Source organism: Protobothrops mucrosquamatus, unplaced genomic scaffold, assembly GCF_001527695.2.
Source record: "Protobothrops mucrosquamatus isolate PMUCROS unplaced genomic scaffold, P.Mucros_1.0 scaffold910, whole genome shotgun sequence".
Lineage (NCBI taxonomy): Eukaryota > Metazoa > Chordata > Lepidosauria > Squamata > Viperidae > Protobothrops > Protobothrops mucrosquamatus.
In genome coordinates, this window is record NW_015387162.1 from 214,644 (window position 1) to 237,216 (window position 22,573).

At 45.6% G+C, this 22,573-nt stretch overlaps 1 protein-coding gene and 1 pseudogene across 1 annotated transcript in view; one reads left to right on the forward strand and one right to left on the reverse strand.

The window, feature by feature from the left end:
* Window positions 1-365: 365 nt before the first annotated feature.
* Window positions 366-22,573, reverse strand: part of LOC107290500 — a 177,079-nt pseudogene continuing 154,871 nt past the window's right edge.
* The window catches only part of LOC107290502 (zinc finger protein 729-like), a 68,960-nt gene continuing 67,880 nt past the window's right edge, over window positions 21,494-22,573 (forward strand). The window contains exons 1-2 of the mRNA XM_029284760.1: window positions 21,494-21,502; window positions 21,878-22,007. Of these exons, the coding sequence (XP_029140593.1) occupies window positions 21,494-21,502; window positions 21,878-22,007 (139 nt within the window). The remainder of the gene's footprint in view (window positions 21,503-21,877; window positions 22,008-22,573) is intronic.

Below are 22,573 nucleotides of genomic sequence, written 5' to 3' on the forward strand. Positions count from 1 at the left end.
AAAACAATTCTGCAAACTAACCTTTGAAAGAGAGAAAGCCAAAAGGTACATTTTTTTATTCAAGAAATTACATCACAACGAAGCCGAGATCACCCATCTGTGCCTTAGAACCAGCATAGGTTATTCTATCCCATTACAGTGAGGACACCAGAAGAGTAAATAAAACACAGAAAGTGTTGACAACCCTTGTAATTAAAAAATCTGATCAATCAGAGGGATAACAAGAGAGGTTTTAGCTGCAAAGAGAGAAAATTCCAGAATTGCTCTGTCACTCTTCTGGGTGCTTCTACCATATTTCCTCGAAAATAAGATCTAACCGGAAAATAAACTCTAATGCATCTTTTGGAGCAAAAATTAATATAAGACCCAGTTTTATTTTGAGGGAAACACGGGTAGTGGCAATAAATTGAGAGAGATAAACAGTAAAGGGTGTCAAAGTGGATCTTCCCAAAAAGATTAGATTCAGGGTTCCTTAAGGACAAATGCTTAATATCACTCAAGTAATCAGTTGTAGTTATTCTTCTCCATTCTCTTCACAATCGTTCCTTATCTTCCACTTTCTAACATTTCATTCAGTGGGGGGGAAACAGCGTAAGACTGTAGCCTGCAAAAATTTTGACGCACAATCCACTTCTAATGTTTTTATGGGTTTGCCTTGAATGGGTTTTTCTATGCTCATAAAGGGACCGGTGCCGAGTAAATACCATTCCCCATACAATTATATGATTTTTCATGCGTGTGGATTCTTTGATGGGAAGTGAGGGACTCTGACTGGGAGAAACATTTTTCACACTCCATGCATTGATATGCTTTCTCCCCAGTGTGGATTGTGTTATGTTCGGTATAATGATGTTTTTGACTGAAGCTTTTGTCACATTTCTTGCACTGATATGGTTTCTCCCCTATATGGATCCGTTTATGGGAAGGGAGATATTTTTGAGAATGGAAGCTTTTTCCACACTCCAGGCATTTATAAGGTTTCTCACCAGTGTGGATTCTGTTATGTATAGTATAATTATATTTTTGTCTGAAGCTCTTTGCACAGTTCTTACATTCATAGGGTTTTTCCCCAGTGTGGATCCTTTTATGGGAGGTGAGAGAACTTGAAGCTCTAAAGCCCTTCCCACACTCCAGGCATTTATATGGTTTTTCCCCAGTGTGGATCCTTTTATGTGAAGTGAGAGAACGGGATTCAGTAAACCGTCTTCCACAGTCGGTGCATTCATATGGCTTCTCACCAGTGTGGATCCTTTGATGGCAAGTAAGGGAACGTGACTCTGTAAAGCATTTCCCACACTCCATGCATTTAAATGGTTTCTCCCCAGTGTGGATTCTGCTATGTCTAGTATAATGATGTTTTTGACTAAAGCTCTTTCCACAATCCTTACATTGATATGGTTTTTCCCCAGTGTGGATCCTCCTATGGATAGCAAGGGAACCTGAATTCGTGAAGGGCTTTCCACACTCCATGCATTTATATGGTTTTTCCTCGGCATGGAACTTTTTATGGGAAGTAAGAAAACTGGAAGCTCTAAAACTCTTTCCACACTCCGTGCATTTATATGGTTTCTCCCCAGTATGGATTCTGTTATGTTCAGTGTATTGATATTTCTGAATGAAGCTCTTTCCACATTCTTTGCATTTATACGGTTTCTCCCCAGTGTGAATCCTTTTGTGGTAAGTAAGATGACTGTTCTTGTGAAAGCCCTTTCCGCAGTCTGTGCATTTATATGGTTTCTCTTCAGTGTGGATTCTGTTATGTATAGCATACTGATAGTTTTGACTGAAGCTCATTGCACAGTTCTTACATTTGTACGGTTTCTCCCCAGTGTGGATCCTTTTATGAGAAGTCAGAAAACTTGAAGCTCTGAAGCTCTTTCCACATTCCATGCATTTATATGGCTTTTCCCCAGTATGGATCCTTTTGTGGTAAGTCAGGGAACCTGATTCAGTGAAGCATTTTCCACACTCCACACATTTATATGGTTTCTCCCCTGTGTGTTTTCTTTTATGGAAACTAAGGTGTTTTGCAGAACGGAAGCTCTTTGTACATTCTGTGCATTTATATGGTTTCTCCCCAGTGTGGATTCTTATATGGGAAGCAAGTAAAACTGAAGCTCTGAAGCTCTTCCCACACTCCTGGCATTCATATGGTTTCACCCCTGTGTGGATTGTTTTATGAGAAGCGAGGGAACCTGACTCACTGAAGCATTTTCCACACTCGGTGCATTTGTATGGTTTTTCCCCAGTGTGGATTCTTTTATGGCAAGTGAGGGAACTGGATTCAGTGAAGCATTTACCACACTCCATGCACACGTATGGTTTCTCCCCTGTGTGGATTCTGTTATGTACCGTATAACTATGTTTTTGATTGAAACTCTTTCCACATTCTTTACATTCGTACGGTTTTTCCCCAGTGTGGATTCTTTTATGGCAAGTGAGGGAACGAGACTCAGTGAAGCATTTTCCACACTCGGCGCACTTATATGGTTTCTCTCCCGTGTGAATCCTACTATGGCAAATAAGATGACTTGGATTTTTGAAACACTTTCCACATACCGTGCATTTGTATGGTCGTTCTCCTGTGTGGACCCTATAATGAGAAGTAAAATGACTTAAATCTTTGAAGCACTTTCCACACACCAGACATTTGTATGGTTTTTCTCCTTGTATTCTCTGACATAAAGTAAGGAGAAAGGTCCTTCTGGAGCGTTTTCCACTTTCATTCTGTTTCTCTACAATGTGGCTTCTGCAACCGTTGCATAATCCCGATTCATCTGTGGGTATTTTTCCACACTTCGGACACACTTTACTTTTTTGGTGAACATCTTTGGCTAAGAAGACATAGATATCTGCACATGGTAAAACAGAGCATTTCCCCAGCTCCCCCTTTAACTGTTTTTCTACAGAACTTTGCTTCCCAGAAAACTTTTCAGCAACTTCCTTTTTGTCTTTTGGCAAAGGTGCTGCTGCCTCTTGGCCGGAACTCTCCATTTCCCATCCATCATCTGCTTCAAATAGAAAAAAGAAAAAGAAAAATTGACACAAAGTGAGGTGCAAACGGGATCAAGCATCATTGTTGCAAGCCCTTATTTGAACACTATTAAAACTTCCCTCCAGCTTCCCTTCCTTTTAGCTCTTTTTGTTATTCCTCTACTTGCTTCTATCAGGGCGTGTTCATAACATGGGGCTGTGCTTGGTATCAGGTTGATGTAAGATCTGCCACAGGCTTCCCTCTTATCCTCCATGACATAGAATGAAAAACCTGAATCCTGTCCATCCTGTCTCTGGGCACCATCAGCTCTACTACATTTTCAGATTCAGTTCCAAAGAAGAATCCCAAAGGTGCTTTTTCACGAGACAACTGAACTTTCTTGTTTTTCTTTGAAAATGTTTTGCTTCTCATCAGAGAAGCTTCTTCAGCCTGACTGGATGGTGGAGAATGGAAAGATTTATACTCCTTGCCGACAGCTAGTCATTTGCTTTCTTTTAGAGAGCTGTTGAGGCCACCTGGAGGTTTATCCGTGTCCTCAAAGTCACCTGAGTAGTGCAAATGGGTGTGGAACCTTCTTGGAACTACTGAAAGGACTGTGTTGTAGACTGGAGACAGATGATGTCCTATCCCTCCCCCTCTGTTGAGCAAGGGCTATTCAATTTTGACATAGATGACCTCTTTAGAACATTTAGAACAGATAAACCTCCAGGATGGCCTCAATGACTCTCTAAAAAATGCAAATAACCAGCTGTCTGCAAGGAGTATAAATCCTTCCATTCCCCACCATCCAGTGTCATGGTTCCGAAAGAAGAAGCTCTTCAAAGAACTTTCAGGCATTGTTTACCTTAAAGACTCTTTTTAATTGCTACATAGCTTCGGCACGTACATAGTGAAGCCAAAATCTGAATTCTCCTCCCCCAGCACATCATAACAAAGCATAACTCACTCCTTCATTTAACAGTCATTAATCACATTCTCCAATTAGTTTGAAGCAACTGATTCATATTTATGACGGTCACAGTGTCCCAGGGTCATGTGAAGTGACCAAAACCTGCTGCAACCACCCAGCAGACGGGGGGAATAAAAACCAAACACCCCCCACCCCACCCCCGCTGCCAATCCTCAACAGAAATGCTCACAACAATGAAAACCTTGGACAGGAGGAAGAGTGCCGCCAGGTGGGCAGGCAGGTGTCTGAACAGAATAACAGAGTTGGAAGGGACCTTGGAGGTCTTCTAGTCCAACCCCCTGCATAGGCAGGAAACCCTACACCATTTCAGACAACTGGTGCTCCAATCTCTTCTTAAGAACTTCACACCTTCTGGAGGCAAGTTGTTCCACTGATTAATTATTCTAACAGGAATTTTCTCCTTAGTTCTAGGTTGCTTCTGTCCTTCATTAGTTTCCATCCATTGCTTCTTGTCCTGCCTTCAGGCGCTTTGGAGCATAGGTTGACCCCTTCTTCTTTGTGGCAGCCCCTGAGATATTGGAAGACTGCTATCATGTCATCCCCTAGTCTTTCTCTTCATTAAGCTAGATTACCCAATTCCAGCAACTGTTCTTTATATGTTTTAGCATCGGAGCTTTTTCGCCATTGCCGGCAATGGGGTGGGCACGGCTCCGGTATGATGAAACTGGGCCGCGGGCCGGCAGTTTGACACCCCTGTTTTAGCCTCTGGTCCCCTAATCATCTTTGTTGCTCTTCTCTGCACTCTTTCTAGACAGTCTCTACATCTGGCTAGAAAATACTTTCTACCACAATTTCAGCCTAGAGAAACAGAGTTCCTTACTTAAGGAGGCCACGTTCCTTGCATTTTCCAGCATGACCTCTTCGTACAAAGTCTTTTGCTCGCAATCCAGCAGGGACCACTCCTCCACAGAGAAAAACACAGCTACATCCTCAAAGGAAACAGAGCTCTGAAACAGAAACCACACATGCTACAAATGTCCCTGTTAAGATACAGTTGAATAATGTATATGCAAACTTTTTTTTTAAATTAAACAACAAACCTGACTTCCAACTAGAATAAAACAAACAAAAAAGCAACTGCCCTGGAAAAAAATGGGACAGAATTCTGAACCTCTGATGAAAATGCAGCCAGGATAACTTTTCATGAGTTTGGCTAATTTTAAATCCTAATTTTTAATGTACACCAGGGGTAGTCAACCTTGGCTCTTTTATGACTCGTGGACTTCAACTCCCAGAATTCCTGAGCCAGCCATGCTGGCTCAGGAATTCTGGGAGTTGAAGTCCACGAGTCATAAAAGAGCCAAGGTTGACTACCCCTGACGTACACCCTTCTATAATATCCAAGGACTCAAGAGAAACATGAATAAACCACCTTGTTATAGTGGAAGTTAAGAATAAAATTAAATATTCTTTGCATGGGTTTTTGAGCATAATAATAATGGATCTTGTTACATTTTTTAAAAATAATCAAAGCATAATTCAAGGAAAAACACATACTCTTCAACTTACAACCATTTGTTTAGTGACCAAAGTTGCAACAGCACTGGAAAAAAGTGACTTATGACCAATTTTCACACTTACAACCATTGCAGCATCCTCATTGAAGGACAACTAGAATGAGTAGATATGGATATGAACTATATAGCATAAATATAAGCTTAAGGGGAAGCTTTTGCATCTTCTTAAGCGGAACGTCTTAAAACAGTGGTGGCGAACCTATGGCATGTGTGCCAGAGATGGCACTCGGAGCCCTCTCTATGGGCACACATGCCGCCACTGCCAGCAGCTTGCGCAGATCCATTAGGCTGCCGCTGCCGTTTGGGGTGGCAGCCGCACCCAGCATAAAGGAGGCGAAGCAGCCAGCTAGCAAGCTCGAGTACTGGTGGTAGAGCACGCCCACACCCAGCAAGCCAAAGGCCACCCTGAGCAGGGAAAGCCGGATCCCCATCGGCACCATAGCTCCCCAGTCCCAGCTAGGATTGCATGCCTCCCCCCGCCATCTATGCTGGGCCTCCTGCCCACCGCCCCACCCACCAGAGACCCCCTGGATCTCCCCCAACCCTGCCCAGCCCCCACAGGTGTTCCCCCCATGAGCACATCGAGGTGGCCCTGTCCACCCCAGCCACGCCCATCCAGTCTACCGTGATAATCGCAGTCATGCCCATCCAGTGGGCCATGCCCACCCAGTGGGCCACACCCCCATGCCTGCCCTGAGGGCATCACAATGCCCTGGCACTTTGCAATAAATAAGTGAGGTTTGGGTTGTGGTTTGGGCACTCGGCCTCTAAAACAGGGCTTTTCAACCAGTGGTACGGGTACCACCTGTGGTACATTGGCACCTGGCAGGTGGTACACGACCATCCTAGAAAAGTGGTAGTGGGGGAGGGGAATGAGCTGAACCGGTGGCAGCACCGCACAAGCCTGAGTGAGAGATGGCTGGAGCTGCAGGGCTGTCAGGGCTCAGCGGAAGCGCCAGGATCAGAGCCGCTTTCCAGCTGATCGGCGCTTCTTCAGGACTGTCAGGGCTCAGTGGAAGCGCCAGGATCAGCGCCAGGATCCAGCTGGAGCTCGGCGCTGATCCTGGTGCTTCTGCTGAGCCCTGAAGAAGCACCGATCACCTGGAAAGCAGCACTGATCCTGGCGCTTCTGCTGAGTCCAGAAGAAGTGCTGATCAGCTGGAATGTTGCAGCATCTCCAAGGTCTTGTGATTTACATTCAGATGCTTGGCAACTGATACATATTTATGACGGTCATATTGTCCCAGGGTCATGTGAAGTGACCAAAACCTGCTGCAACCACCCAGCAGACAGGGGGAATAAAAACCAAACACCCCCCACCCCACCCCCGCTGCCAATTCTCAACAGAAATGCTCACAACAATGAAAACCTCGGACAGGAGGAAGAGCGCTGCCGGGTGGGCATGCAGGTGTCTTGCTCGGCTGTAGCTTGGGGGGCACTTTTTTCAGTGCCACTGTAACTTCGAACAGTCACTAAGCAAACTGTTGTAAGTCGAGGACTAACTGTACTTTATCACTTTTTCCCTTTGGGGGGGGTCATCAGGTTTTTGACACCTTGCTAGGCGACTGGTGGTACTCGGATGTTGCCATATCCTAAAAGTGGTACAATGGGTGAAAAGGTTGAAAAGCCCTGCTCTAAAAGGTTTGCCATCACTGTCTTAAAACTACAGTCAATTTAAGAATTTTAATACAGTAAACCACACAATAAACTACAGTAGCCTCACTCAACTTATCATCCTAATTTCTTCCTAGTTTTAACCTCCACATTGGTGTGCAATGTATTTAGATAATTTTTAACCTGCGACTTTTTTAAGACTACCAATCGATATCACATGCTCACGTACTGCAAAGTTTCAAACCATAATGACATTACCAAGTACATTCCCTTCAGCATCCAAGGGAGAAGAGGGTGGCTTTGTGTTGTAAGATGGTTCCTCTCAAATTACCTGCACACATGCAGCATTGTGGGACTTTCTATCAAAGTATCAGGAAGCTGCCTATGAAAACGCCCCACCCCCACCCCCCCGATTTTGGACAGGGCTGGATCATGTTGAATGGCACTAGGAGTTTGAGGAGGGAAAGATGTGCTTACCTTTCTTGGAAAAACAAGCGCTCCACCACAGACAACAGATGTGCCAGAAGCTACCATCGATGTTGGTCTGGTTTCTGAGAGTGAGGGGAAAAAAACAGGAATCACTTGTTATACGAACCCTCTTCCCCTATTCTGGAGCTTCAATTTTTAGAAAGTCCATTCTTTATGCAGGCTGACTGGGTGACTGAGAGATATGAGTGCCTTGTGGGCAGAGAACAGCCCATCTGGGTTAATTAACTCAGACTGATGAGGTTATGTGAATGGTGGGAGGCAACGGAAGCCTAGGGATAGGGCAGTGGTGGCGAACCTATGGCATGGGTGCCAGAGGCGGCATTCAGAGCCCCCTCTGTGGGCACACGCGCCGTCACCCCAGTCCCAGGCCTTCAGCTGGGTTTTATAAAACCTTTTCGCTTTAGGCCTCCGCCGCCGTGTACAAAAAAAAGGGTTCAATCACTCAGTCAATTTCAACTTCTCACGGGAAAAAAAAAAGATCTTGCAAAGTTGGAATTGATTGATTGAACTTTTTAGTCCCACCCAGTCTGCTGTTACCACCGCAGCCACACCCACCCAATGAGCCATACCCACCCGGCACCCGACGATGCATAAGTGGGTTTTGGGTTGCAGTTTGGGCACTCGGTCTCTAAAAGGTTCGCCATCACTGTCCTATATTGATTCCTAAACAAAAGCAATATCCCTTAGCAGCAACGTCCCCTCCTCAGGAACCCAATCTCCCTTTTATTGGCCTTGATTTCAGTTATTCAGCGTGCCTAGAGCAAATTTAAGAGATCAGCTTCCCAGTTCTAGGAACCGGACCTTAAGCTGCTACTTCAGCATTTGGCGAGCTCTGTGACTTATTTATGAGTATGTGATGTTTGGCTTCAGATTGCTGCATTTTAAGATGGCTGGAGCCATTTTCTTAGGCAATTTGTACCCTTGTTGTCTCCTCATGATTGTACAGTAATGGTATAAGGCAGTGGTAGAGAACCTATGGCACATGTGCCAGAGCAGGCACTCAGAGCCCTCTCTGTTGGCATGCGTGCCACCGCCACCAACAGCAGGTCCAGCAGGCCGCCACCACTGCCCGGAGCAGGAGCCCCGCCCAGCACAAAGGAGGCGAAGCGGCCGACTAGCAAGCTCGAGTAGAGGTGGTAAAGCAGAGGTCACCAACCATTGTCGATTGGTGGACTGGAAGAAAAGGGAGGGGGAAGCATTTTACATGCGTTCATGCACACATGGGGCCACGAGCACGCACGCACTGCAAATAGGGCGGGGCTAGTGCCTGCGTGATACTAGCCCTGCCCCGTTCTTGCATGGTGCAGCGCCTTGTGCATCCTGTGGTGTGGCGGCGGCCATTTTTGCACCTTGCAGCACGGTGGCCCATTTTAGTGCTCCCGGGTTTTGCATGCCAGAGATGGCAGTCAGAGGCGCCTCCCTGCCCCCCCCCAAGGGCACCACAATGCTGATGCAGCCCTGGCACTTTGCGATAAATAAGTGGGTTTTGGGTTGCAGTTTGGTCACTCAGTTTCTAAAAGGTTCGCCATCACTGGCCTAGCGCAGTGGTTTTCAACCTTTTCTACAGGTTGACCTGGATTCAAAGTTATGCTGGTGAATGACACCCCCTACTTGGCAAATGAGCCACATGTACAGGTGTTTGCAACATCCCGGGGTCATGTGACCACATTTTTGCAGTTACTTTCAGTTTGGGGCAAAACACTATTTTATTTTATTTTTAAAGATTTTATTGAGTTTTATAGGGTTGGGGATAGAATAGGATCGGGATAAGGATTAAGGTTTAGGGCAGTGGTTCTCAACCTTTTTAATGCCGCGACCCCAACCGGTCGTAAGTTGAGGACTAAACCGGTCGTAAGTCGAGGACTACCCAACCGGTCGTAAGTCGAAGATTTTCCCTGCCCGGGAGCGCTGCACATGCGTGGTTCCGCCCCCTGCGCCGGCTGAGGCGTAGCTGGCAAGCGGCAGAGACAGAGCAGGCCGACCACCAGCTGGCCCAGCCCAAGGGAGGTAAGGCACCCGCCGGAAAAGGGGGAAAAAATGGCGGACAAAAAAAATGGCGGACAGCCTTGCTTGGCGACCCCCATGAAATGGTCGATCGACCCCAGATGGGGTCCCGACCCATAGGTTGAGAACCACTGGTTTAGGGTGAGGTTGGGATCAGGATTGCGGTTGGGATCAGCATTGGGGTTATCCCCCAATAACATTTTCAATCTTTAGCAAACAGACTATTGTCCGGGTACATATGTTCAGTTAACAATAGTTGATATAGTAATAAGTAACTGTAATAAGTGTAATAAACGATAATCATAAACAGTATCAGTTAGTTAATGCATATCATTCTTCTTACTAATATATATTCAAAATAACATGTCACATTCATTTCTCACTAGTTCGTTTTCCTAACCATTGGTAAAAATTATCCCATGTTCTATAGTAAACTGAATCTTCTTTCTCTTTAATCTCTAAAGTCAATCTAACCATTTCTGCACATTCTAAAATTTTCTTAATTAAAACCTCTTCAGTTGGTAAGTTTTCATTTTTCCAATATTGGGCAAATACTATTCTCGCTGCTGTCAGTATATGCAATATTAAATATTCATTCTCCTTCTCATAGTTAGGTCCTAATATTCCTAACAAAAACAGTTCTGGTTTAAATTCTATCTTTCTTTTAATCATTTTTTCCAACCATGTATGTATCTTAACCCAAAACTTTTTTGCTTTTAGGGCATGTCCACCAGATATGATACTAAGTACCTGGCCTTTGTTTACATTTCCAGCAATTATTCGAAGTGTTTTTAAACATTTTCGCTAATCTTACTGGTGTCATAGGGGCATAACACTAATGACCACCGCAAATGAAGACGATAAAATTGAGTTGGTCACGTGATCGGGACGTCATGACTTACGAGGGTGATGAGCAGGCTCCACAATGGTCGTAAATCAAATCGCCTATATAGTCTGAACTCTCACACTCTCACTAACCTTCTTTCCTTATACAGGTAAATCCTCAACTTACAGTCACAACCGAGCCCCAAATCTCCAGCTGGACTTCAACTCCCAGAATTCTCCAGCCAGCATTAGCTTTAATGGATATTACAGCAGCAGAATAAAAAAGGAAAGGAGGATATCAGGTGATCGCTCCTCGGTTCTGCACCACGAAGGATTGAATCGGATGGGGAAGATATCCCCACCCATTGGTCCTCTTTCTCCCCCCACCCCAAATCGTTTGCCTTCATCAAACAGGTTGTTTGTGGTTCACTCAACATCTTGTATCAGCCTAGTGCAGTGGTGGTGAACCTATGGCATGCGTGCCAGAGGCGGCATTCGGAGCCCTCTCTGTGGGCACGCGCACCGTTGCCCCAGCCACGCCTCCCCCCGTGGCCCCCTCCTCACCAGCAGCCCCCCTGGAGGAGAGTTGCCCCTGGGCACGGCCCGCACAGAGTAGCGCAGCCAAGGACATAACCGGGCAGCAGGGACAAGACTCCGCCCTCACGCCCCATAGTGTGCAGATGATGCTGCAGGGTGTAGGTGGAGGGCGTGGCTGCCATGGCGCTGCAGGGCTGCCTGGCCAATATGCTGCGGTGGGCCATGGAGGTGGTACGTGGCCCTGCGGGTAGGCGGGGCAGGGGCGGGCAGGGGCGGAGCAGGCAGGGTGGGAGGCAGGGCGGGGGTGGGAGGCAGTTTTTGGGCACTTGGTCTCTAAAAGGTTTGCCATCACTGGCCTAGTGGCAAAATCTGAAAGGCGCGGAAGAGGAAGAGACAGAGGTAGGGTCCTCAAGAGGTGGGGGCCGTATCCTAACCAAATAGACTTTTACAGAATAAAATGTTATTCCAGCTGAGTAGAATTGATTCTTCTGATTCTTCTTCAACACTGACCCCCTTTAAATACATTTTTGTGGTCAAGGATCATAGCCAGGGACCCCCCAAGACTTAACTCCAGATTTAAATCATAACATTTCTTCAAGCCTTCGTGGGACCCCCCGTGACAACATCGCAACCCCCCAGAGATCCCTGAACCACAGGCTGAGAACCACCAACCCAGCAGAAGGACCAATTAACTGCATGCTGCTGCCACAAGACTTTCTTGAGTGATGTTATGACCAGAACACATTTTAAAAAATGAAAAGGAATTCACCAATGAAAGGAAATTGAGCAAAGCCAAGTCAGAGGCTTAAAGGCATCCTAAGCAGCCTTTTTACCTGATGGTTTCTGAGATGGATCTTCCTGAGGGATTCCCCCAAACAGCCTCTCTAAGGAGGGATCACCCCGGTTTCCTCCGAGCCGTTCAGCAGCCATTTAACTCTTAAGGCTTCCGGATCCGAAACAGCACCAGAAAATAACAGCACCGGTGTTCCTGCAAATTCTGCAGGACAGAAATGGAATAAATGATTATTGTTCTTATTAATGCTTCTGCTTCCGTATTTCCATTGAGGACCTGTATACTATACGAGCCAGAAAGAAGGCTGTGAAAATATTTATAGACCCTTTACATTCCTGGACATAAACTGTTTCAATTTCTTCCCTCAAGATGACGCTATAGGGATTGCACGCCAAAACAAGAAGACACAAGGACAGTTCCCCCCGCCCCACAAGCCATCACTCTACTGAACAACTAATTCTCACAACACTCTCTTAGACCCTGGGATGTCAAGCCTGTATTACTATTGTCCTCCTCATCTTTCCTATTACCTATTCCTTTAGCATCTTATCACCCTGTGGTTTGTATCTTGTGATTTATGTTGATTGCTTTTATTTAGTATGCTATGACTATCTCTGCGTGTTATATCTTATGATTTATGAGGGTTGCATTTTCTGATTATGATCATGATTTATCACCTATTGTTTGTATGTACACTGAGAGCTATTATACACTGGAGACAAATTCCTTGTGTATCCAATCACACTTGGCCAATAAAGAATCCTATCCTATTCTACCCTACCCTACCCTACCCCAATCCTATCCTATCCCAATCCTATCCTTATTCTATCCTATTCCAATCATATCCCTATCCCTATCCCTATCCCAATCCCATCCCTATTCTATACTATCCCAATCCCTATCCTTATCCTAGCCCAATCCTATCCTTATTCTATCCTATTCCAATCATATCCCTATCCCAATCCCATCCCTATTCTATACTATCCCAATCCCTATCCTTATCCTATCCCAATCCTATTCTTATTCTATCCTATTCCAATCATACCCCTTTCCCAATCCCATCCCTATTCTATACTATCCCAATCCCTATCCTATCCCAATCCTATCCTATTCCAATCATATCCCTATCCCTTCCCTATCCCAATCCCATCCCTATTCTCTGCTATCCCAATCCCTATCCTTATCCTATCCCAATCCTGTCCTTATTCTATCCTATCCCAATCCCATCCCTATTCTATACTACCCCAATCCCTATCCTTATCCTATCCTATTCCAATCATATCCCTATCCCAATTCCTTCCGTATTCTATACTATCCCAATCCCTATCCTTATTCTATCCTATTCCAATCATATCCCTATCCCTATCCCATCCCTATTCTATACTATCCCAATCCCTATCCCATGCTTATTCTATCCTATTCCAATCATATCCCTTATCCCTATCCCATCCCTACTCCGTACTATCCCAATCCCTATCCTTATCTTTATCCTATCCCTATCGTAATCCCATCCTGTCCTATCCTATCCCGCACAAAACAGTCCTACACCCGCGCGCACACACAAAACCCTACCTTGTATTCCGGAGGTTTTCCCCAAAGACGCTTCTTCAGAAGCCCGTGGTCGTTTGGAAGAAGCGTCTCATCAAGGGCAAAGATTAAACAATTTCGGGTCGGTCACAGATTATTTGGGGTGGGGTGCGGGGGTGGCAAGCAGCGGGGCTCTCCGGAGCTGGGCTACCCCTCGGACCGACCCTTGAGGACAAGCCCCTGACCTTGTTGCCCGGGTCCCGCAGGGAAGAGGCGGCTCTGCCCCCCGCCCCGACTCCAATCCCCGAGAGAGGCGCGCAGCGGAGGATACAAGCTCCGCCTTCCTCACCGCCCCGCCGCCGCCTGCCCAGCCCAGCCCAAACGCGCGCATGCGCTTTCCTCCCCGGAAGGGCTTTTCCGCCAGGGTTTTGGAAAGGGGGGGAGAGAGACTTGCAGGCAACCGAGCGGCTCTCCGTAGAGGGGCACTTCCGGTCTACCCCGTCCTGGTTCCTTTGAGATGTTGGGGGCTCCTTCCGGCTGACCTGGGGAGCAGGAGGCTCTTGCAAGAAGGCGCCTCCTGCTTCTAATTCTGGGAAGCCAAAGGGGAGCGGGCGTCCGAGGTGATCGTTCGGGGAGGAATTGGGCTTTAGGAACTGGAGGGGAAGGGTGAAGATGGACTTTGATCTTTCCATACCATACCAGAGTTTTGCCTCTCTAGGACGCTGCACTCTCTCTCTCTCCATCACCCTCTGAGCTTTGCTGCAGGTAAAAGAGGGGGGGGGAAAGGGCTGGGGGAATGTCTTGCAGGGGAGGCAGCCAGATGTGGCCCTAAGGGAGGAGAAGGGGGGGAGAGTCTCTCTTCCCATTCAAAGGGAGGCGGAGGGTCCTCATCCTGGAGGAGGGAGGGACACATGCCAAGTCCTCATCCAAGTTCTGTCTTCTGAGTCCCAAGAGTAGGAGAGACCAAATCCCATGTTCCCCTCCTGTCCCCCCCCCTTTCCATGCACACAACAGACACGTGGGGGGGGGAAGCAGAGGACCAGACTAGCCTTGTTGCCCCTTCCCCGAGGAAAATCAGGATTCCCAGGAAAGAGGTGGGGACTCGCCTAGTTTTCTGGGAACAGCTGGGGGGGAAGGGGGGAGAAGGAGGAAGATCTCAAGCAAGAGATAAGAAAAGCCTTGCAAGACAGGAGATGCCCCAGATGGGTCCGGATTCGCACTAGGCGCTGGATGAGGCTCAAAAGAGAGCCAAATCCTTCACAATGGAACCTGTCTTGGGAGGGGGAGTGAAGCAGGACAGTATCTCCAGACCCTGTTTGGGGGGGGGAACTTGGCTCCTACAGTTGACTGACCCTTTTGGGCTTCAGGGCATGTTGTGTGGACATGCCTGCCTGTAAGAGTTTGGTTTGGCTCTCCAAAGTCAGTCTTGAACAAAGGTAATGGAGCATCCTAAGCCAGGGTCATGTTCTTGCATTTCTTTTGAGGTGAACTGAAGTTTCATGGTTTGCTAATCTGTTTGGGGTTTGACATGTTGTGTGAACCCTGCTTGGAGGTGAATGTAGCTTTAGGTTTTTTTTTCTTTGTGAAAAGAAATAGAAAATGCTCCCAATATATTTATTCAGCCTTCCAAATTCTTGTTGGGAGTCAATCTCATATTTTTTCAACCACACATTGAAAACACTCACATGACGTATCTGCTCAAGGCCATTTGCAATTCTATAATCAGGTCAGAAAAATATTTCCTTCCATGGGGATTAGTATTGCTCAGTGGTTAAATCCACCACTTTCTAAATCTCGAGATACAGTGAAGATCACATAAAGTGTTAGTACCAATTTATAATGCCTTGCTAAGACTACACCTGGAGTATTGCATCATGTTTTGGTTACCACAATATAAAAAAGATGTTGAGACTCTAGAACAGAGGTGTCCAATTGCCGGCCCGTGGAAGCTGTGCCCATCCCATTGCCAGCAATGGCAAAACCGGCCCAATACGTTGCACGACATCATGTGACATTGCGAGTTTGACATGCCTGCTCTAGAAAGAGTGCAGAGAAGAGCAAGAAAGATGATTAGGGAGACTGGAGGCTAAAACATATGAGGAACGGATGCAGGAATTGGGCATGTCTAGTTTAATGAAAAGAAGGACTGGGAGTGACATGTTACCAGTATTCCAGTATCCAAGAGGGTCAACCTATTCTCCAAAGCATGAGAAGGCAGAACAAGAAACTGGATGGAAACTAATAAAGGAGAAAACCAACCTAGAACTAAGGAGAAATTTTCTGACAATTAGAACTATTAACCAGTGAAACGGCTTGCCTCCAGAGGTTGTAGGTGCTCCATCAATGGAGGATTTTAAGAAGAGACTGAACAGTCATTTGAATGAAATGGTAGGGTCTCCCAATTGAGGCAGGGAATGGAATGAAATAGAATGGAATGGAATAACAGAGTTGGAAGGGATTTTGGAGTTCTTTTAATCCAACCCCCTGCTCAGAAAGGAAACCCCATACCATTTCAGACAAATGATTGTCCAGTCTCTTCTTAAAAACTTCCATTCTTGGAGCATTCACAACTTCTGGAGGCAAGTCGTTCCATTGATTAATTGTTCTAACTGTGAGGAAATTTCTCCTTAGTTCTAGATTGCTTCTCTCCTTGATTAGATTAGGGTTAGATTAGAAGACCTCCAAGGTCCCCTCCAACTCTATTATTCGGTTTTGTTCTGAATTTATTTTATTTTCTATCTTAGAGACACAAACTGGAAGCCATTTGTACTCATCGTATAATTTTATAGATAAAAGTATCTCTTGGCTAAAGAGTCCTAGGACCCATTTGGCGTTGCGTTATAGAACAGAAAAAGAATGGAGACCCAACCTTTAGCAAGTGAGGAAACTGGAAAAAGACTTTCAACTGTTCAGCCTGGGTGCTGTGAGGAGACCTGGGCAAGAAGTGGGCAGAAGATCCTGGAAGAAGACACCATCATCCGTTCTGAAGTTCAGTCCTGCAACTTCAGGAGCGTCCAATATCAGGCTTCTGAGGATCCCCGAGGATTTTGCAGCCAACTCCATGACTTTTGTAATCGATGGTTCAAAGCAGAAAAGCACACCAAAGCCCAGATGCTGGACCTGGTTGTTCTGGAGCAGTTTCTGGCCCTTCTACCCCCAGAGATGGAGAGCTGGGTGCGGGAGTGTGGAGCAGAGACCAGTTCCCAGGCGGTGGCCCTGGTGGAAGGCCTTCTCCTGAGCCAGGCAGGGGAGCAGAAGGAGCAGGTGAGAGACCTTCACCTTGGGAGCCCAGAAAGGGTTGATTAGAATAAAGAATGTGGTTGAATTCTTCACCCCTCCCTTCCAGAGGCCCAAAGGTGCTTTTTTCACGAGGCAACTGGACTTTCTTGTTTTTCATTGAAGATATTTCTCTTCTTATCCAAGAAGCTTCTTCAGCTCTAATGGGATGGTGAGGAATGGAAGGATTTATACTCTTTGCAGACAACTGGTCATTTGCATTCTTTTAGAGAGTAGTTCAGGCCACTTGGAGGTTTATCTGTGTTCTCAGGGTCATCATTGCATATGGTTGTGGAACCTTCTTGGAACTGCTGAAAGGACTGTGTTGTAGACTGGAGATAGATGATGTTGAATAGCCCTCTCTCAATATAGGGGGGGGATAGAACATAATTTATATCCAGTCTACAACACAGTCCTTTCAGCAGTTCCAAGAAGGGTCTACACCATTTGCCCTACTCAGCTGGCCCTGAGGACACAGATAAACCTCCAAGTGGCCTCAACGACTCTCTAAAACAATGAAAATGACCAGCTGCCTGCAAGAAATATAAATCCTTCCACTCTGCACCATCCACTCACAGCTGAAGACATTTCTTGGATGAGAAGCGAAATGTCTTCAAAGAGAAAAAAAGAAAGCCCAGTTGCCTCTTGAAAAAGCACCTTTGGGACAACCATGACCTCAATGACTGAGAATCTCCATAGACCTCTCCCTACCAGGTTTCTGGAATTCATAATATGTGGAGATGTTTCACTAATTCTTGTAGGATATTGTTTCATTATTTGTTATAAAAAAATGATGACAGATATTCCTTTCTTATTTTCCAGCTTCACTGATGAACATTGGAGGCTTTCAAGAATCCACTTTGTATTGTGTGATGTCCACTAATTCTTCTTTTCTCCTGTCTCCTATTTCAAGTCCTTCACAAAGGACATCAGAGTTTCTGAGGGAAGCAGGAATCCATCAAATTCTCCTCAGGAGTTGTTTTTGAGGAGCGTTTCTCTGGAAGATCCAAGTCTGGACACCTTGGGAGGTAATCAAAGGTCCTCAATTCTCCAGAAAGTCCCAAACTCTCTCCTCTTCTCTAAAATCTCTCTTCCTGTGTTATTAATTATGCTTTTTAAAATTCTGTTTTTCCTCACAGGGAAGACTACAGTGGAGTTGTCTGCTCTGTATGGTGCAGCTGAAACAGTGGTTGAACCTGCAACTCAAGTAAGAGGAGCAAATTCACTAATAAAATAGAATAACAGAGTTGGAAGGGACCTTGTAAGTCTAGGCCAGGGGTGGGAAACCTTGGCTCTTTTATGACTTGTGGACTTCAACTCCCATAATTCATGAGCTAGCATGGCTGTCTCAGGAATTCTGGGAGTTGAAGTCCATGAGTCAAAAAAGAGCCAAGGTTGCCTACCCCTGGTCTAGGCCAATCCCCTGTCTAAGCAGGAGACCCTATACAATTTCTGACAGATGGCAGTCTAGTCTCTTCTTGAAAGTCTCCAGTGATGAAGCTCCCACAACTTCTGAAGGCAATACATTCCATTAGTTGATTGTTCTCACCCTCAGAAAAATTCTCCTTATTTTTAGGTTGAATCTCTCCTTGATCATTTTCCATCTGTTATTCCTTGTCTGGCCTTCAGGTGCTTTGGAGAATAGGTTGACCCCCTCCTCTCTGTGGCAGCCCCTCAAATATCAGAACACTGCTATCATGTCACCCCTGGTCCTTCTCTTCACTAGACTAGCCATGCCCAGTTCCTATAACCGTTCTTCAAATGTTTGAGCCTCCAGTCCCCTAATCATCTTTGTTGTTCTTCTCTGCACTTTTTCTAGAGTCTCAGCGTCTTTTTTATACTAAGGTGACCAAAACTGGATGCAGTATTCTAGGTGTGGTCTTACTAAAGCCTTACTTATTAGATTCAAATTCTCCCTTTCCTTCAGGAAGTCACAATGGTACACAGTGCACTCTCTCCTTCCGTTCTCTAAGAAAAGTGCAGAGGAGAGCAACAGAAATGATTAGAGGTTTGGAGGCTAAACTACAATGGATGGTTGTGGAAACTAGATATGTCTAGTCTAGCAAAGAAGAGTTTTGGGGTGACATGACAGCAGTTTCCCAATACTTGAGGGCAGTCACAGCGAAGAGGGGATCAAGCCGTTCTCCAAAGCAACTGAGAGCAGGACAAAAAGTAACGAATGGAAGATTATCAAGGAGAGAAGCAACCTAGAACTAAGGAGGAATTTCCTGACGGTGAGAACAATCAATCGTTGGAACAGCTTGCCTCCAGAAGCTGTGGATGCTTCATCACTGGAGGTTTTCAAGAAGAGATTAGACAAAAATTTGTCCAGAATGGTACAGGGCCTCCTTCTTGAGCAGAGGGTTGAAATAGAGGACCTCCAAGGCCCCTTCCATCTCTGATACTCAATGATTCCATAATTCTTTCTTCTTCTGGCTTGGATATTTTTGTATTCCTGAGCAACATGGTATGGGGAATAGAAGATTCAAATTGCTCTCAGTCAGCTTAGCCCCCTCTGAAGTCTATTGTTTGGCTACAATGGTTTGTAAATTCTACCTTGAGATTTATATTAAGAATTCTTTTTTTTTAAGACCAGTACTTAACTCCCCCTTTTTCTAGATACCTTTCCTACTATTAGTTACACACACTCTTGAGTCCTTCAAGAGATAGGAATATCACATGGGCAGCAAGTACTAAACTGCACCTATTCGTTTTGTAATTATTCTTTGATTTGGAATTGTGCAATATTGTTCAAAAATACATAAATACTTAAATAGTGCAATACCATTTTCAAAAAGCCTTCTTCAACCGGTGAAAAGATTAGAACAGTGGTTCTCAACCTGTGGGTCGGGACCCCATTTGGGGTCGATCGACCATTTCATGGGGGTCGCCAAGCAAGGCTGTCCGCCATTTTTTTTGTCCACCATTTTTCCCCCTTTTCCGGCGGGTGCCTTACCTCCCTTGGGCTGGGCCAGCTGGTGGTCGGCCTGCTCCATCTCTGCCGCTTGCCAGCTACGCCTCGGCCGGCGCAGGGGGCGGAACCACGCATGCGCGGTGCTCCCGGGCAGGGAAAGTCCACGACTTACGACCGGTTGGGTAGTCCTCGACTTACGACCGGTTTAGTCCTCGACGTACGACTGGTTTAGTCCTCGACTTATGACCAGTTTAGTCCTCGACTTACGACTGGTTGGGGTCGCGGCATTAAAAAGATTGAGAACCACTGGATTAGAAGATAAGGCAGAAGATTAAAATCCAATGAAGGTAGCCAAACAGAAAAATCTCTAAGTAAAAATTGTCATGCATGTAATCGAAGAACTTTTGCCTTGCAAAATAAATTCTAATCCTCTGATTTGTGTATGTATTTGGAAGCCAAACTATCCTGCTTTGTAAAATTTCCTTCAATCCCAGGAATTTTTCTCTGCTTTCTCATCCTCGCTTCAGCCAATCTAAGAGAGAGATAGATAGATAGATAGATAGATAGATAGATAGATAGATAGATAGATAGATAGATAGATAGATAGATAGATAGATAGATAGATAGATGATCATTATAGATGATAGAGAGATGTTAGAGAAATGATAGATAGAGGATGATAGATATAGTTAGATAGACATATAGATAGATGATATATATATAGATGAAAGATAAGAGCTAGATAAAGAGATAGAGATAGATAAATAATAGAGAGTTGGATAGATGTACTCTAGATACACACACACACACACACACACACACATAAAATTCGATCAATCGGCATATAGAACTCTGCCCAGCGCACCAGGCATTGAGAACATGGGACAAACAGAACTATACATCCCAACGAAGACAATCTAGCTATGTGCCACAAAATCAAAAGGATAGGACTGTAGGGGAGGTAAAAATGCCACTGCAACCCATGGGCATCCAGACAGTGGCTGTTAATCAACAACCAACGAAACCCCCCTCTTCGGGGATGTGCACGCGCTCCATAAGAGCAAGAGAGCTATCGAACAGGGGAATAAAATCCAATATAGCAGGAGACCCCACCCACCCACCCCCAAGACACCCAAAAGGAACAACACTCCCCAACGAAGCAACAAAAGTTGGAACACACTGGCAAGAAACCCCTGTACGAGAGGTTCCGAGCTGCCTAACAAACGACATTAAAGGCGTTCGTGCACATGTGATGCCAACAAAACACAGAAACAGTGAAGTGGGATCGATTGAACATTGCATTGATAATCCCACAATAGTAACCCGCTCACGTTTAAGAGAAGAGAGCAACTCAGGACACCACGGGCCATATGAGGATTGCAATACCAATTATACAATGAATCCAAAAAAAGGGGGGAAGAACGAACGGCTACTCCACCAACTAATCCGGTATGTATGCGTAGGGCCACGAGAAAGAAGCATATGGGCCCAAACGCACATCACAGCAATACCCCCGTGAAAAGTGAGTATGCACATCCTATACCAGGCCGAGGCAACAGATCCCAATGAGAACTGCAATGTGACGATCGGGGCGATACGGACAAAAAGAACATCGGAGATGAAGAGAAGGGGGTGGGGGTCGTAGGAGGTGATATACGCACAGGTCGTGACCATGAACACATGAGGAGGATGACGGGGGAAACAGGAGAGGGGAATACCTACCACACGGCCCAATGGCGTGAGAGGAAATAACCGGAAAAACACGGATGAAACGTACGGCCAAAAAAGGGGGGGAAGGAATACGCGGAACTCAGGAGCCTGTGGTGAGTAGATAGACAACAATAATGCACGCACAAGAAAGGGGGAGGGTGCAGGAAAGAGAGCAAGCAACGAAACAGCAATGTTGATTGATATCAAGGATACATTTAACACACAGTCCAATCAACTAGGACCGATGACGAGATCCAGAAGCCAGGTGCAGATACTGACTAACTCTATAAAGGACACTCCCATTGACTGGCGTTAAGCCCTCATGGTGTCGGTAGTTAACCGACGAAAGCTTGGCACTGAATTAAACGCTTTTAGTTTAATTTTTTTCCTGGTGCTCGTGTTTGATTGTTTTTATAATATATATATATATGTGTGTGTGTGTTTTCTGAGGTTTTCGCGGGTGTTTGTATGTAGGTCTTTGGTTATTCGGGTTTTCTCCCGCGTAAAATTGGAAGTGTCTTGGCGACGTTTCGACGAAGTCACATTCGTCATCTTCAGGCTGGTGTCTTCAGCTTCGTGCTTCTAGGAGCGATCACACATTACTCCTAGAAGCACGAAGCTGAAGACACCAGCCTGAAGATGACAAATGTGACTTCGTCGAAACGTCGCCAAGACACTTCCAATTTTACNTGTTTTCCTTGTTCAGGAGGGTCTGGTGTCCTTCGAGGAGGTGGCTGTGTATTTCTCCAAGGAGGAGTGGTCTCAGCTGGATTCTGACCAAAAAGCGCTCCATTGGGAAGTCATGCTGGAAAATTATAGGAATGTGGCCTCTCTGGGTAAGCAAGTTTGCTATTCGCCCGTCAGAGAGTTTAGTAATTAAATGCCATCCGCTGTTTCTTATTAAAAAGTCTCCAAAGAGATATCATCTCTTGGGAAGAAGCAGGAAGAGATCTAGCCTTTTTCTACTCCGAGGAAGTATCCATTCTATCTATCTATCTATCTATCTATCTATCTATCTATCTATCTATCTATCTATCTATCTATCTATCTATCTATCTATCTATCTATTTACCTATCTATTTACCTATCTATCCATCCATCCATCCATTTATCTATCTATCCATTTATCTTTCATGTTTCTAAGCCGCCAATCTCCCTCAGCATTCTTTAAGCCACCCAGTCACTCTATCTATCTATCCATCCATCCATCCATCCATCCATCCATCCATCCATCCATTTATCTTTCATGCTCACAGCAATGCTAAAGCCCTTGCGATGCTCATGGCGATCTTAGCGCCCATGCTACACGGCGACGCTAAGGCCCACATGACGCTCACGGTGATCTGCCCGCATGACGCTCGTGGCAACACTAGCACCACAGCAACGCTGATGGTGACGCTAA